At 46.4% G+C, this 16,680-nt stretch overlaps 1 protein-coding gene across 2 annotated transcripts in view; it reads right to left on the bottom strand.

Annotated features, from left to right (window-relative positions):
* Nucleotides 1–6,581, bottom strand: part of STOX1 (storkhead box 1) — a 58,680-nt gene extending 52,099 nt beyond the window's left edge. The window contains exon 1 of one of the 2 annotated variants that reach the window (XM_059397584.1): nucleotides 6,169–6,581. In XM_059397584.1, the coding sequence (XP_059253567.1) occupies nucleotides 6,169–6,484 (316 nt within the window). In that variant the 5' untranslated portion in view covers nucleotides 6,485–6,581. The remainder of the gene's footprint in view (nucleotides 1–6,168) is intronic. The other variant, XM_059397582.1, reaches the window with a different exon arrangement.
* Between the last annotated feature and the right edge of the window lie 10,099 nt (nucleotides 6,582–16,680).

Below are 16,680 nucleotides of genomic sequence, written 5' to 3'. Positions count from 1 at the left end.
AAAAATCTTAAAAAAAAAAAAAAAAAAAAAAAAAAAAAGTTTGGGGGGCATGTGGGTGGCTCAGTCAGTTAAGCATCTGACTTCAACTTGGGTCATGACCTCAGGGTCCTGGGATCGAGCCCTACATGGGGCATCCTGCTTAGTGGGGAGTCTGCTTCTCCCTCTCCCTCTGACCTTCTCCACCCCCCACTCATATTTTGTCTTGCAAATGAATGAATAAAAAATAAATTAAATAAATAATAGGGGCGCCTGGGTGGCTCAGTGGGTTAAAGCCTCTGCCTTCAGCTCAGGTCATGATCCCAAGGTCCTGGGATCGAGCCCCACATCAGGCTCTCTGCTCAGCAGGGAGCCTGCTTCCTCCTCTCTCTCTGCCTGCTTCTCTGCCTACTTGTGATCTCCGTCTGTCAAATAAATAAATAAAATCTCAAATAAATAAATAAATAAATAATTTTTGACTTTTTTTAAAGAAGCTGGTACAGTTATGCTGAAAGATTAATAAATATGCTTATAATTAATAAGTTGGTGATCTCATCAGGAAAACAAATTATTTAAAAATAACTACATGGGCTCTACCTAAGAATAAAAACTTATCCACACACAGCCTGCACAAGAATGTTCACATCAGCATTATTCACAGTGGTCAAAAAGTGAAAACAACCCCAATAACTATCCACTAATGAATGAATAAGTAAAATGTAGTATATCCATACGATGGAATATTATTCAGCCACAAAAATGAGTGAAGTGCTGATTCATGATATGATGTGGCTAAACCCTGAAAACATATTAAGTGAAAGATAGGAGATACAAACAGCAATATATTATGTGATTCCGTTTTTAAGAAATATCCTTGTGTGTGATTCCTGATCTCAGGGTTGTAAGATGAAGTCCCACATTAGGTGTAGAATTTACTTAAAAATAAAATCTTGGGGCACCTGGGTGGCTCAGTGGGTTAAAGCTTCTGCCTTCGGCTCAGGTCATGATCCCAGGGTCCTGGGATGGAGCCCCATCAGTCCCATGTGGGGCTCCACACTCAGCCTGGGGTCTGCTTGGGATTCTTTTCCTCTTCCTCTCCCTCCCCTTTCACTCCTCCCCCTGCCTGCTCACTCACGCACTCTCCAATTCATAAATAAAATCTTTAAAAAATAAAATAAAAAAGAAAAAATACTACCCATTTTTTTTTAAAAAAGGCAAAACGTGTGTACAGATACTTTACAAAGGAAGTTGATAAGCACATGAAAAAGTGTTCAATAACATCAAGGAGTTCAATAAGATACCACCAGAATAGCGAAAATTAGAAAGACTGACATCAAATGTTGGCAAAGATGTACAACCACTCTGGAAAATGGTTCCTTAAAACTAAACATAATCTACTTGATGAGTCAGCAACTCCTTTTTAGGTAATGACCCAAAAGAAAGAAAAGCATTAAAAAATTATATTCGGGGCATCTGGGTGGCTCAGTGGGTTAAAGCCTCTGCCTTCGGCACAGGTCATGATCCCAGTGTCCTGGGATCCAGCCCCACAGAGGCTCTCTGCTCGGCAGGGAGCCTGCTTCCCTTCCTCTCTCTTTCTGCCTGCCTCTCTACCTACTTGTCATCTCTGCCTGTCAAATAAATAAATAAAATCTTGAAAAAAAAAACTTATATTCATGAATATTCCTAGAAGCTTTATTCATAATAGCCATAAAGTGGAAACATCCCAGGAACCCAGCTACAAGAAAATGGATCAGCTGAGGTATAGTCATAAAATGGAATTCTACTCAACAATAACAAGGAACAAACCAGTAACACAACAGAGATGAATTTCAGGAACATTAAACTGAGTGAAAGAATCTTCACACAAGAATACATACTATATGATTCCACCTACGTGAAGTTCTTGAACCAGCAAAATTATTTTATGGTTAAAAAAAAAAAAATCAGGTTGGGTGCCTAGTTGGCTCAGTCATTAAGCATGTGCCTTCAGCTCAGGTCATGATCCCAGGGTCCTGGGATGGAGTCCCACATTGAGCTCCCTGCGCAGTGAGAGCCTGCTTCTCCCTTTCCCACTGCCCATGCTTGTGTTCCCTCTCTTGCTGTGTCTCTCTCTGTGTCAAATAAATAAAGTCTTTACTTTTAAAAAATCAGGTTAATTCTTAGTGTGGGGGCAGAGCTGAGTGAGAAGAAGCAAGAAGGAACTTTATGGGGTAATGGTAATGTTCTAATTTCTTCGAGGAAGTTGGGTTACATTCATGTAGGTATTTGAAAAAAAAAAACCATCAAGTACCACACTTATGGGGCTCCTGGCTGGCTCAGTCAGTAGAGTGTGCGACTCCTGATCATGGGGTTGTGGGTTCAAGCCCCATGACGGGTGTAGAGATTACTTAAAAATAAAGTCTTTGTTTAAAAATTATACACTTATGTAGATTCTGAAAGCAGTCATTTAACGTCTAGCATAAATTAGTGACTGGCCTCTCTTCTGCTGGGGCCCTTCCAATTTTGCCTCAGTATCTTTCTGTGCTCAGAGATATATCAGGGAGCAGGAGGAGGGACACGTAGAGAGGTGGGAAAATCCTTCTGTCACTCCCCTTCACCAGCCTAAGCTGCCTGATCTTCAGTGCTACCCAAAAAAATCACAGGCAGAGCCTGCAGTGCCCACACATCACAGTGGGATGGAGAAGACTCTGTGTGAACCAGACAGCGTCTAGAACATAGTCTACCACTCAACTATTCCCCCCTTGAACTGAATATGGAAGACCTTCCTGACTCTGTTTGCTCCTTGAACACAAGCAGCTCTGAACGAAATATGCATTAAAACACAGACACAGAGGCTCCTGGGTAGCTCAGTGAGTTAAAACCTCTGCCTTCAGCTCAGGTCACGATCCTGGGGCCCTGGGATCGAGCCCCCTTGGACTCTCTGCTCAGCAGGGAGTCGGCTTCCCTTCCTCTCTCTCTGCCTGCCTCTCTGCCTGCTTGTGATCTGTCAAATAAATAAATAAAATCTTAAAAAGAAAAAAGAAAACACAGACTCACCTAGAACAGTACCCAACACACGGATGAATAAATGAATGAATGAATGAATGAATGAAGCAAATATTTAGAAAGAGCCACAGGCATTTTTATTCAATGATAACAGATGGAAGGCCATGCTAGGGGTGAAAGAGAAGAGACACCCCAGCTATAAATTTCAGCAGAAAGGACCAAACTGTTTGGCCAAGTGGCCTTCCCTCCCTAACCCCTGGGAAGCCATTATTAACCTTTCACCTCCCTAGGAGGTGTGGTCCCAGAGTAACAACAGATTCAACCAAACAAACACTGGGGTCTCCCACCCCTAACCACCTGCAGTGGCTCAGCTTCCTGAGCAGATCTCCCCCTGCTTCCAGAGTCACCCCTTTCATTTGCTAATGTCACTTGCTTATTAAAAACAAGAAAGGCAGGAGCGCTGGAGCACAAAAGAAGACTTAGCTCCCGGTCATCACTCTAAAGAATCTATGTCCTCCTTTTTAGGGGAGTGCTCTCAGCCTGGGAACTATTTTTCTCACCAGAGGGAAGTTGAGGTGGAGAATAAAGAGGGAAAGAAAAAGCACAAAACATGGAGAAAACAAACTCCTGCAGGCCTTAAATTTAGGGGTGCACTGGACACTCGGGTCTCTCTTATCTGCTCAGCCTCCTCATATCTTACGAGGCCCCAGGAGTTCCAGGTCCAGAAGCCCAGAAGAACCCATGGGAGCATCCAGGATTTATAATGCTGGTGGCTACCCCCCCTCTTGTCTAGGCTAGCTAGCAGCATTCCCTATGTCCAAATGCCTTAATATGGGAGTAAATGGGCCTCAAAAAAAAAAAAAAAAAAAATCTACAGCAAAGGGACTAAATTGATCTGACCAAATTGGCCGTTTGTGTCTTTTGCTTTTTGCATTCTGTGCATTTGCCCTTTGCCACAGAGTAACACTACCTCCAAGAGTGCACAGTTGCTCTTCCCTTGCCTTCCTGGAACCGCATTTTAGCTTCTGAAAGTCAATGCTGCCAGATTCAGGAAAGCAAGTGAACTGAAATTTCCAGTTTCTTTAGGGGAAGGCAGCTCCTCCTGCCTCCTCATTCTGGGACTCTAGAGGTGGCCCTAGAGCTGCCTTGATCTTCTCCTTTGATCTGACTTAAGGACCCCAAGTTAGACTAGTAATTACCAATTGTATTGGAAACAAACTCCCGACCATATGCATCCATCGGCCTACATCAAATAAGATCTTTCTCCATTTTGCTCTTCAAATTGTCCTATTAGGTGGTTTTGTACGAATTCCTGCTAAACGTCCAAATTCTTATCAAGACTCTGTTAAAAACTTCAGTCATTACTCCTAAGAGACCCCGGTCAGAGGTGATGACCTAGCGTAAAGACCACTGTTATCACAGCATACTCCACAGAATACCATGTCCACGGTACCCTGCCTTGTGCAGCAAGGCAGCATTATCTAGCGGTTGGAGGACTATACAGCACCTGGTGATGTGTTCAGGGCCAAGCCAGGAGCCACGGTCACTGCCGCTCCGTGGGCCCCAAGTGGTGGCGCCATGGCTGCCTCTGGCTTTAGCACAAGTGCTCTGTCACCCTCAGGTCCAGACCCCCAACTCCACCCTCCCTCTCTGCCACACTCTATGCTCACCCTTTGAAAGGGGGTGGGCAAACCAGAGAATGCAACCACTAATTCAAACCAGAAAAACGGAGCACATGGAACTGAAAAGAGTTTTTCATCCAAACCGTCTGAAAGACCCCCTCCCTGTGAGAATTCTGGCTTGGGCTACTTGGCTCTCCACTTTCAGAGTCAGAAAACCTATTTTCTTGGGGCGCCTGGGTGGCTCAGTGGGTTTAAAGCCTCTGCCTTCAGCTCGGGTCATGATCTCGGGGTCCTGGGCTCTCTGCTCAGCAGGAAGCCCGCCTCTCTCTCTCTCTCTCTCTGCCTGCCTCTCTGCCTACTTGTGATCTCTGTCTGCCAATAAATAAATAAAATATATTTTTAAAAGCCTATTTTCTTCACTAACTCCTTCAAGTAAAAGGAGATGAAATGTATGTGGCTTTGCCCGTTAGCTCTTTTGCTTTTTAACTTTAGAAAAAGTGAGGCGGGTTACCACACAGGATGGGAATGCACAGAGATTTAAAGCCAAAGTTTAGTCTCCCTGGCCGGGGATGTTGAGGTATCAGCTCTAAGCGGAGGATACCCGACAAGGGCCTCTTGCTAACCTCCCCCCACCCCCACTCTCTTCTCCCTGGGGACTGAAACAAATGTGTTTTATTTGCTTCATCTAGGAGGAGGAGGATTTATGCACAAAAAGAGAGGGGTTCCTGGGGAGGAGTCAAAATTCAGGGCTGGAACAACTGATGGCTTGTCAACAGCACGCGATCAGATGGTCGTCCCAACCCCACACAAACGCAAACAAGCCAGACTGGTGCAGGGAGCTGCCAGGCCGCCCCAGTGCAGCAGTGGGTGTCAAAGGCCGCTTAATGGTGCAGTGGTTTCAAATGAAGCTGTTTTACACAAGCAAAATGTTGCTGTCTTCTAACAAACGGGCTCTCCAAAAAGACTGAAAAGGAGGAATGTTCTCTATTTAGCTAATGGGATGGGATGTGTTCAGAACAGCATTTGTCATTTCTTTTTCCCAAGCAGTTAATGACCCCAAACGTTCCACTAGGCCCTGAGTGAAGCCCACCACACCACCCAGTACACAAGGGCATGGAAACCACGGGCGCTCCAAGCCTGGAACTTTAAAAAAAAAAAAAAAAAAAAAAAAAAAGCAACCAGTTCAGCAGTCCCCTTTCTAAGCGCCCCCATGGTGCCGGGACAGAGGCCCCTGTCTACTGACCCCAGTCCCGGTGCCCCGGGCTTCCCAGAGCATCACTTTTCTAAGTAGAAAGTTCCTTCCACCGGGAACCTGTTGGCTCCACCAGCTGAGAAATGGAGGCATCCTGGAGTTGGCCCCAGGCAGCGGCCAGGCCTGAAACTCGGGGTCCGAGCTTCGGCGTCCCGGCAGGAGAGAAGGTCCTGGGAGGACAGCCCTCCTTCCGTAGCCAGGTGGCCGCCCAGCCCCTCTTCCCCCGGCTCCCGCGGCCTGGGAGCGAAGCCCGGGCCGCACACGCCCCAGCGGCCAGGGCTCGGCCCCCGCGGTTGGCGCGGGGCGCCCCTCCCGTCCGGGCCCCGCACTCACCCACCGCCCGGATGCGGAAGCCGCGCGGGGGGCGCAGCGCCCGGCGGCACCAGGCGTCGCGCAGCACCTGCAGGCTGGCGGGAGGCGCGTGCACCAGCAGCACCCCGCGCCGCAGCCAGCCCTGGAAAGTCAGCCGCGAGGCGGCGCGCGCCAGCCGCGAGTTCCAGAAGCAGCGCGCGTTGGCGCGACGGAAGGCGCGGAAGACCGCGCGTCCGCCAGGCTCCTCCGCGCCCGCCGCCGCCGCCGTCTCCGGCGCCTCCAGCCTGCACAGCACCAGCGCTAGCGATCCCGGCGCCAGCTGCACCGGCCGGGCCATGCCGCCGCGGGAGGCCGGGGCCCCTGCCTAGCGCATGTCCGGGAGCGGCGGGCGCGCGGCACCGGCGGTCCGGGCGCCACACGCAGGGCGGGAGGGATCGGCCGACTGCGCGCAGCGCCCGCTGCCAGGGGAACGGGCTCCGGGGGGCGGTGCCGGCGGCGCCCGGCGGCCGGGGGGTGGGGCGGGACGCGCGGCCGGAGGGTGGCCGCGGCTCGCGGCGGCGCGGCGCCCAATGGGGCTTTCCGAGGACTGAGGGGACTCTCCTCCCTAGCCGGACTCTGCCGCCGCCCCGCCCCCCGTGGCCTCCCCTTGGCTCCCTGCACCTCCCAGCTCCCGGGCAGCTCCAGCTCCCCTACCCCGAGGGGGACGCTCTGGAGCCTTTCCAAGTCCTCGGGGAGCCCCGCCGCTCCCGAGAGCCTCTTTCAACCCGCCGCGCGAGCGGCACAGCCAGCAGTGCCCGGAACTGAGAGGACCAGGGTGGCCGCCACCGTCCTGGCTTTAAGGTCGCTCCTAGTGAGAGAGGCCGCGAGGGACAGCGTGCGGGTGTCGGGGACCTCTCTGGGGCCGGGAGTCCTTCGAGCCAGGTTTGAGTCGGTCTGCTCCTAACCCGTTGGCTCCTCACTGGTTCTCTCTCTGAGCCTCAGTTTACCGCTCCTTACCCCGGGAGCTCCCCGGACTGGAGGGAGAGGGGCTTGTGATCTGCCCGGCAGACTGTAGCGAGTGATTCCGAGCTACGAGCGGTGCTTCCCATGCGGAGGGACAGAGGCTGGAGCCCTGACTGGGGCAGCGGAGAAGGGCCCCAGGAGGGAAGAACAGGGGACGGGAGAGGTAGGGCGCGCGTTGTTACTACTAGAAACTGGCCCTAGAAGAGGGAGCAGAGCTGCTCGGCGAGACCTGGGGTCGCCCCAGACTTCCCACTCCCTCAGCTCGTCAGTCAACAACCATAATAACTGGAGATAATCTATACCCCGCCTCCTTGTAAATCATCCTCACAATAAATGATAGAGGACCCGATTAAATAATGATAGCTAACGTTTATTGAACTCTCTATGCTGGGGGTGTTAATTTTACATCTCGGCGTTAACTCCTGTTACTATTTCTTTATTTTTAGAGATGAGGAAACTTCAGGCTGGGTGAGGCGTCCTGGGGCGCCTGGGTGACTCAGTCGGTTAAGCCTCTGCCTTCAGTTAAGGTCATGATCCCAGCGTCGTGGGATGGAGTCCCACACTGGGCTCCTTGCTGAGTGGGGAGCCTGCTTCTCCCTCTCCTCCCAGCTCGATATCTCGGTCTCTCTCTCAAATAAGTAAATAACATCTTAAAAAAAAAAATGCATCCTGATCACACAGATAGTAAGAGAGAGAGTTAAACAACTACCATGCAGGGTTCCCTCTGACAAATAAGTATGACACAATTTTCAATTCAAATAAGCATGCGAACCTGAGATACCATCTCGGGTCGAATTCTGACACTGATGGACATGGAAGGATGGATCAACACAGCAGAGAGCCTAAATAAACTAAACTCCTATGTCTGTAGAAGCTCCCTGGGGAGGGCAATTTCCTCCTCGGAGTTCTCTTTATCATAGCCCCTAACCCTGTGGGATCAAGGATAATTTTGCTGTGTTTCCCACCCTAAAGAACGATGACATCTCTATATCTAGCATTTAGCACAGTGTCTTTTCCATTATAATAAGGATTATGATAATTCTCATTTACTCTCAGCTCACTCTGTGCCTAGAATTGTACTAAGGGTTTTACATGTGTGATTTAATTTTATCCTCAAAATTAACCCTCTGAAATGGGTAATATTAGTAAGCCCCATTTTCCACAAGAAAAACAAAAGCTTAAATGAGGGAAGCTGGGTGGCTCAGTCAGTTAAGCATCCAACTTTTGGCCTCAGCTCAGGTCTTGATCTCAGGGTGGTAAATTCAACACCCTGTGTTGGGCTCCATGCTGGGTGTAGAACCTATTTAAACCAAAAAAGAAAAGCAAAACAAAAGCTTAGAGAGCTCAGGCCAAGAGCCTATGAGGACAAAACGAATGCAAGGTCAAAAAGAGATCCCAACATTGTCCATACACCTGGTTAGACGGGGAAGGCAGATGACCACACTCTGACTCATGGAACCTATTGCCTGGTCTGAAAAATTGTCCTGAGCTTGATTCCCTCTCCTAAGCCTTTGAAATGGAAACACACAATAAGGCCCTCATTAGCAGAGCCTGTAGCTGCTGGGATGCTGTCGGGTAGACCCAGCTATGAGATTTCATGGCCTGAACTTGTGAGGTAGAACTCTCTTAAATTGTGGAAACTTTCATTCAGATATGTGACATTTCCATTATCATTTTACTTCAGCTAGTCCAATTAACAAAAGAAGAGGGAAGACTGTAAAGAGAAAAAAAGTTTTTTTAAAGATTTTATTTATTTGACAGAGTTCACAGGTAGGCAGAGAGAGAGGGGGAAGCAAGTTCCCTGCCAAACAGAGAGCCCAACATGGGGCTCAATCCCAGCACGCCAAGATCATGACCCAAGCCGAAGGCAGAGGCTTAACCAATGGAGCCACACAGGTGCCCCATGTAAAGAGAAAAATTTTAAACTACACCCAAATGTGTATCCACTTGTTTTCCCAAAGGATCAGCTACCTCGCAAATATCCCTAAACTCTTACCAAATGGAACTTGAGAGTTAATGGAGGGGGCGCCTGGGTGGCTCTGTTGGTTGAGCATCTGCCTTGGGCTCAGGTCATGATCTCAGGGTCCAGGGAGAAAACCCAGCTCGGCTCCCTGATCAGTGAGGAGCCTGATTCTTCTCCCTCTGCCCCTCCCTCGCTTTCGTTCTCTCTCTCTCTCTCAAAGAAATCATCTTTTTAAAGTGTTAATGGAGGGGCCCCTTGGTGGCTCAGTTCTTAAGTGGCTCCCTTTAGCTCTGGTCATAATCCCAAAGTCCAGCGATAGAGCCGTCAATTGGGTTGCATGCTCAGCAGGAAGCCTCTTTCCTCCTCTCCACTCCCTCTGCTTGTGTTCCCTCTTCGATGTGTCTCTCTCTGTCCAAAAATAAATATTTAAAAAATTTTTTAAAAAATAAAATGTTAATGGAAAACTAAAGACCTCCAACCTGAATGGTCAATATTACATGTCAAAACTAGAGAGACAGGGCGCCTGGGTGGCTCAGTGGGTTAAGCCACTGCCTTCGGCTCAGGTCATGATCTCAGGCTCCTGGGATCGAGGCCCGCATCAGGCTCTCTGCTCAACAGGGAGCCTGCTTCTCTCTCTCTCTGCCTGCCTCTCCATCTACTTGTGATTTCTCTCTGTCAAATAAATAAATAAAATCTTAAAAAAAAAAAAAAACTAGAGAGACAGAAACTTCTCAACGGTCTTCCATCTTTGTGATCTCTGGAGACCAGACACAGAAATATTTTTTTTTAAGGATTTTATTTATTAGGGCACCGGAGTGGCTCAATAAAACATAGCCAAGACTCAATATTTGGCCAACTTGGTACATGAAGCTTAGAGATAGATTTTATTTGGATTAGAGAACTGAAGTTGCAGGAGGCACAAGGACATAGCTGCTCTGTTTGTCATTGCTACCGAAGATAAACTTGATCATCGGATGCTCACATCTGCCTGGGGTCTATACTAAGTAGAGCATTCAGTGCTCTTCACACTCTGACCCCAGCCCGTCTTTCTAACTTCATCTCCTTTTCTTTTTTTTAAGATTTTATTTATTTATTTGAGAGAGAATGAAAGAGAGAGCACAAGCAGAGGGAGAAGCAGGCAGAGGGAGAAGAAGCAGACTTCCTGATGAGCAGAGAGCCCAATGTGGGGCTCGATTCCAGGACCCTGGGATTCATGACACAAGCTGAAGGCTGACGCCTCTCCCACTGAGCCAACCAGGCGCCCCTCCATTTTCATCCTTGGCCTTCTCCTGCAATCCACACCAAGGACCTTGTGCTCCAGCTACACAAAAGGACACACCTTCCCATGTTTTGCTCCCATTATTCCATCTGCCTAGAAGGCCTTCCTCCTTCCACCAGGTGCTATGCTACAAGGCTCAGCCCATAAAACCTGTGACACATCCCAGGGAGATATCATCTGTTCTTGGAGCACATTGTTAACCCTTTTATAACACTTGTGTGTTAAGGGTTGTAACACTTAATTATCTGTCTCATCAGGATTTCCTGGGGACCAGGCTCCTGACTGAGTCATCTCTCTGACCCAGCACATGGCCAAGTACCTGGGCCGTAGAGTCATTCCACGTGAATCCAGTCTAATCGAACTGATCCTTGATCCAGGATAAATCCACTTTATCTTCTTTTCATGAGTCTGGGGTCACCACACACCTAAGCATTTCTGGTCTGTGGGTGGATCATAGGAAGACCTAGTTACCTAATAGTCAATGCCAGCGCAAAGCCTCAAGGCACAGGCACACCCAGGTCTCACACACCCAGGCATTTGGAGTTCAGTGATTTCTCTGGAGGCTGTTTATAGCACACATGTTATACTGAGGATGATGTTGAGATTAACTGCCTCAAAATTTTTTCCACACCCAAATTTATCAAGCTGAACTTCCTTCCCCTTACCTGAGAAAATGAAGCCTTGACACTTAAGGCTGAGTTAGAAACTGTTTTCTATCTGGTTTCCCTTTATTATACCATTTCCACTTCTGCAGCATCTTTGTGCCCTGTACAGAAAAAGAAAAAGAAAAAAAAAATCCTGGAGACTTTTGTTTTTATTTCTCAAAGAAAAATGTGAGGCTTTGCAAAGCAACTGTGTCGAGGCAAAGGCTAGAAAAAAGGAGGCAGGGACAGGAGAAAATCATTTAATGCCATCTCCTTATTTTTTTATTTTTATTTTTTTAATAAATGTTAGGGTGTTTTTTTTTTTAATCATTTATGTATCTGAGAGAGAGCGCAGCAGAGGGAGAGTGAGAGGGAGACTCCCTGCTGAGCAAGGAGCCAGATACGGGACTCAATTCCAGAATCCTGGGACCATGACCTGAGCCGAAGGCAGATGCTTAACTGACTGAGCCATCCAGGCGCCCCAAACATCTGACTCTTGATCTCAGTTTAGGTCTTCATCTCAGGGTCCTGAGTTTGAGTCCCACACTGGGCTCCATGCTGTGCATGGAACCTACTAAAAAGAAAGAAAAGAAAAGGGAAAGGAAGGAAGAGTAAAGGAGGAAGAGAGGAAGGGAGGGAGGTGGCTTAGAGGAGCCTGACCAAAGTTTGGTGAAGAAGGGTCCCTGTCAGGAGCCAATACAAACTCCCGGCACTCTGCCCCGCCCTATTGGTTAAAAGAACTAACAGCTGTAAAGCATTTACCTTTTTTATTTGTTTTAAAAGATTTTATTTATTTATTTGACAGACAGAGATCTCAAATTAGGGGAGAGGCAGGCAGAGAGAGAGGAGGAAGCAGGCTCCCTGCTGAGCAGAGAGCCCGATTCGGGGCTCCCTCCCGGACCCTGGGATCATGATTTGAGCTGAAGGCAAAGGCTTAACCCACTGAGCCATCCAAGTGCCTCCACCCCTGTGAAACATTTAAAACGTCCCCATAATCCCATTTTTGTTTGGGGAGGGGGAATTTGAATATTATCATTAACAGAAATTATTTCTAGATGGTGGAATTACAAGTAATTTTTCTTTCTTTCTTTGAACTTTTTCTATACTTGCCAAAAATTTACCGGGGGCGGGGGAGAAGAAGTCCTCAATGATCTTTGGTTTCAAAGAAGTTAAGGCTGCTGGCGCTCCTGCACTGGGGTCATCAGAGCCAATAAGCTTTCTAACCAACATGAAGAGACTCCATCATTTAACTTCCCTATTCAACTTTGGGTCAGAGGGTAGGTCTCAGAGCTGGAAAAAATTACTCCCAGAAAGAAAGCCACAACACCATGTCTGTCAAAAAGATATGCAAAAAAGTGCCCTGAATCAGAGCAAGTCAGCAAAATTCTTATTTGAAACCTGGAAAAATCAGATTTTCCCTACACCTAAAAATCAAACAAACGAACACACAACCCCCTTTGCCCCCCAAAACCCCACAAAAAACAGGAATAAAGTATGCAGGCCTATGGCAAGATGCCAAACCCAGCTTCAGGATTTTAAAGGAGAAACCACATCTCTTCAGCTTGATTATAGCACAGGTTGTAAAGCTGGGCCTCATATCCCACTATTTACATGCAAATCCCACCAAAAATGAGTTGGCCCCTCTCCAGATGTCCAGATCTCAAAGGAACTCTGTTTCCAGGGAGGCCCCTACTCCATAGCCATGAGTCTCTTTTCTCTGCTTTCCTGGGCACAGAGGGGAGTAAAGATGTTAAGGCATCTCTCTCACATGCTGAAATGATCTTGGATTGGGAAACGGAATGTTGCTTTGTCCCTTCTCACAATCTACCTGTTACCAGTTGTTTTAGCCTTTTTTTTTTTTTAATTTTATTTATTTGAGGGGCACCTGGGTGGCTCAGTGGGTTAAAGGCAGAGGCTTTAACCTCTGCCTTTAACCCACTGAGACACCCAGCACCCCTCTTTTTTCTTTTTTAAGATTTATTTATTACTTTAAGAGAGAGGGGAAGGGCAGAGGGAGAAGGAGAGAGAATCCCAAACAGACTCCAGAGCCTGACTAGGGGCTTGATCCTGCAACCCTAAGATCATGACCTGAGCCCAAACCAAGAATCAGACGCTCAACTGACTGAGCCACCCAGGTGCCCCAAGCTGTTTAAGCCTCTTAACGGATATGCAGGATGACCTGGTATTCATCTGCCTACCCTCTCGAGTGCCCCCCATAGTGTGGCTTAAAAGCCAGAGAACAGCCCCCTGAACAAGAGAGTAAGAAGCACAGCGTGTAAGGGAAGACAGGACATTAAAGTTGGTGCCAAACAACGCTGGTGTGGGACGCACAGATGCGGTTCATTCAGCATTCTCCAGAGGACCCAAATAAAATAGGAGGCTTTGTAGAAGTACCTGTAACATGATAAGTAAAAGTACTTATTGAGGTGCCACTTTGGGTAATAAAGAGGAAGACACGTGGAGGAAACATCCGTTCGTGAGGAAACATTTTCATTTGCTCAGAAAACTTGCCATCTAGTGTTTTTCAAAACATCAGAGCCTTCGCGGGGTGCCTGGGTGGCTCAGTGGGTTAAGCCTCTGCCTTCGTTCGGCTCAGGTCATGATCTCAGGGTCCTGGATTGAGCCCTGCGTATGGCTCTCTGCTTGGCAGGGAGCCTGCTTCCTCCTGCTTCTCTGCCTGCCTCTCTGCCCACTTGTGATCTCTCTCTGTGTCAAATAAATAAATAAAATCTTAAAAAAAAATTAGAGCCTTCATAAATTTATTATGAGAAAAAGCAATAGAGAAGAGTTAAAGTAAAAAGAATGAGTCAATGGTCAATGTGGGCCTTATCTGGAACCTATTTGGAACAAAACAAACGGGAAACAATTTATGAGAAATCTGAACACTGACTGGGTATTTGACACAAAGAACAAAAGGAAAAACAAAGGAATACATGAGTGTGATTTATGAAGAAATGAATATGCTCTTAAAATACTTCCACCTTCTAAAAAGAAACATCAGTGTGTTGGGTAAGTTGTTTGGTGATTATCTTTTCTGAGTTTCAGTAAAAATGATTACTGACCCTCAGTCATCACCTCCTACAATAGGGTACATCTGGGTAGCAGAGTGCTTATAAAATATACTTGCCAATAAAACTCCAAAACATTAATATTTTAAAATAACATCTTCGAAGGAAAAAAATTTCTGTTTTCCAACAAACTCTGGGATCATACTTTTCCCATTCACAAAAAAACAAAACAAAACAAAAAACCTCCCAACAACCCAGAAATGAAAAAGAATAGCTCTGGAAAAACAGGGAGAAGGCTAATGAGCCTTCAGAGATGGGCAGTTACACATCTTGGTCTTGCTTTAAGGATTGTGACATTGCTCCTCTTACTAGGACAAAGAATCACACTGAGAATAGATTTATCTGTTACCTTTTAATGGATCTTTATTTATTTGTTTGAGGAGGGAAGGGCAGAGGGAGAGAGAGAATCTCAAGCCGACTCTCATGGCAGGGATCCGTCCCAGGACCCTGAGATTACAACCTGAGCCGAAACCAAGAGTCATGAAGAGTCAGACACTTAACGGACTGAGCCACCCCGGCACCACTTGGTGTTACCTTTATTTATTTATTTTAAGATATTTATTTATTTGACACAGAGAGAGAGAGAGAGAGAGAGACAGCGAGAGAGGGAACACAAGCAGGGGGATGGGAGAGAGACAGGCAGGCTCCCTGCTGAGCATGGAGTCTGATGTGGGGCTTGATCCCAGGACCCTGGGATCATAACCTGAGCAGAAGGCAGACGCTTAGGAGTGTACACATATCTCGATGAGCGTTGAGAAACGTATAGAATTATTGAATCATTATATCGATTCTAACATAATGAAACTAATGTAACACTGTATGTTAACCATACTTGAATTTAAAAAAGAAATATGGCATAAAAATGAATAAAATAAAATAATAGAGTAAAATAAAATAAAGCAGAGATTGCAGACTCAGAGGACCAACAGATGGTGGGCCACATCTGGCCACTGGCTGTTTTTGTATGGCCTATAGGCTAAGGATGAATTTTACATTTTTAAATGCTTAGAAAAAATAAAAAGAAGAAGAAGACTATTTCTTGACATGTGAAAATTACATAAAACTCAATTTTCCATGTCCATCTCGTTAAGTGGTAAGATGGGCACACTCAGTCATGTACCAGTTAGCTGTGGCTGCTCTTCTCAGTCGAGTTGAGTGGTTGCCATAAAGTCTGTATGGTCTGCGAAGCCAAAACTACTTCCTCTCTGGCCCTTTATAGAAAAAGTTTGCAAAATCCCAGTCTAGAGCCCCATCGGTGCCAAGGCTCCTTTGCAGAACGGGGCCTTTCATAGGGAAAGCATTCTTCAAGCACAACCAGTAGGCCTTTGGGCCTCCTTGGGCCAACTCTGTTGCTTTCCATGTTGGATGCTGCTGGAAGAGGGTAGAACAGGGAGCTGCCCTGTGTCCTCCAGCCAACATGCTGAGCCGAGGTGGGGCAATTTAGTTTCTGTTCTCACTGCCTACTCAATCATGGCCTCTCAGCTCAGCCTGTCAACAGGGAGACCAATTAGTGCTGATTTCTATGCAAAAGGCGTTTCCTTAAGGCAAAACTGAGATCACCACCTCTTTTCACACAAACAATTCGGGGTCACAAGGTTAACCCCAGTTAGATTCAAACCAGGGCTTGAAAAGTGAAAGGCAGCCCTCTCACCAATCCTTAGAGCTCTCCGGACTCCTTAGGAAAAAAGTGTCAAAGAATTCACCTCATTTACCAGACGGGGACCTAACACTTCAGGGGAAACAGCCAGCAGACCCTGCAAATTTCATATCCCTCTGCAAGATTACCCTCAGATTTCCCACAGATGTTTAGGGCAAAACTTTATTAGAACCATATGTAGCAATCAGTTTTCTTGGAATTCAAGAGCACCAGAGAGCAGGCCTTCCACTCCGGAGTTCTAAATTTCTTAAGAAATCAGAGACTCAACTCTAAGAGCCAGTGAGTCCTCCAAAGCACATTTCTTACAAGTAAAAATATTCTTTGGCCTGAGGAGAAAGATGTATTTATGGGCAAACGTAGTTTATACTAGGTTGTCTACAAATTTACTGTAAATAAGTTGGTATGTTTATGTTAGAACATTTTAACAAGATGATCAGAGCAAACCCTTTGGTGGATTATTTCATAAAGAATATCTTTTTCTTTTTGACAATTCATAGTTTGTTATTCAAAAGAATTTCAGAATTTTTTTCAAATTGAAATGCCATTCACATAATATAACTTGCTGATTGTACCTAAATCAAAATTGTTCACTTTAAAGAGAACATCTCAATGGCATTCACAATGGAAGGATTTGTTTTTTACACCAATGTAGGCTTTTCTCATTGGCCTAAAATTTCGTTTATATTTTGAATATAAACAGGGTACGTACACCCCTTCTCCTCAATGAATTTAAAGCCAAGAACTGTTTTTTAAACCAATAAATTGTCCCTCTTTGGACATTCAAATTGTCAAATGATGATGAAAGGTAAAACACACTAGCAGACAACAGGAAAAGAACTTTTTTTTTTTTTTTAAAGATTTTTTATTTATTTATTTGACAGAGAGAGATGGCAAGCAGGCAGAGAGGCAGGCAGAGAGAG

Source organism: Mustela nigripes, chromosome 4 (genome assembly GCF_022355385.1).
Source record: "Mustela nigripes isolate SB6536 chromosome 4, MUSNIG.SB6536, whole genome shotgun sequence".
Taxonomy (NCBI): domain Eukaryota; kingdom Metazoa; phylum Chordata; class Mammalia; order Carnivora; family Mustelidae; genus Mustela; species Mustela nigripes.
The sequence above is the reverse complement of the archived record's forward strand: the minus strand, read 5'-3'. Positions and strand labels throughout refer to the sequence as shown.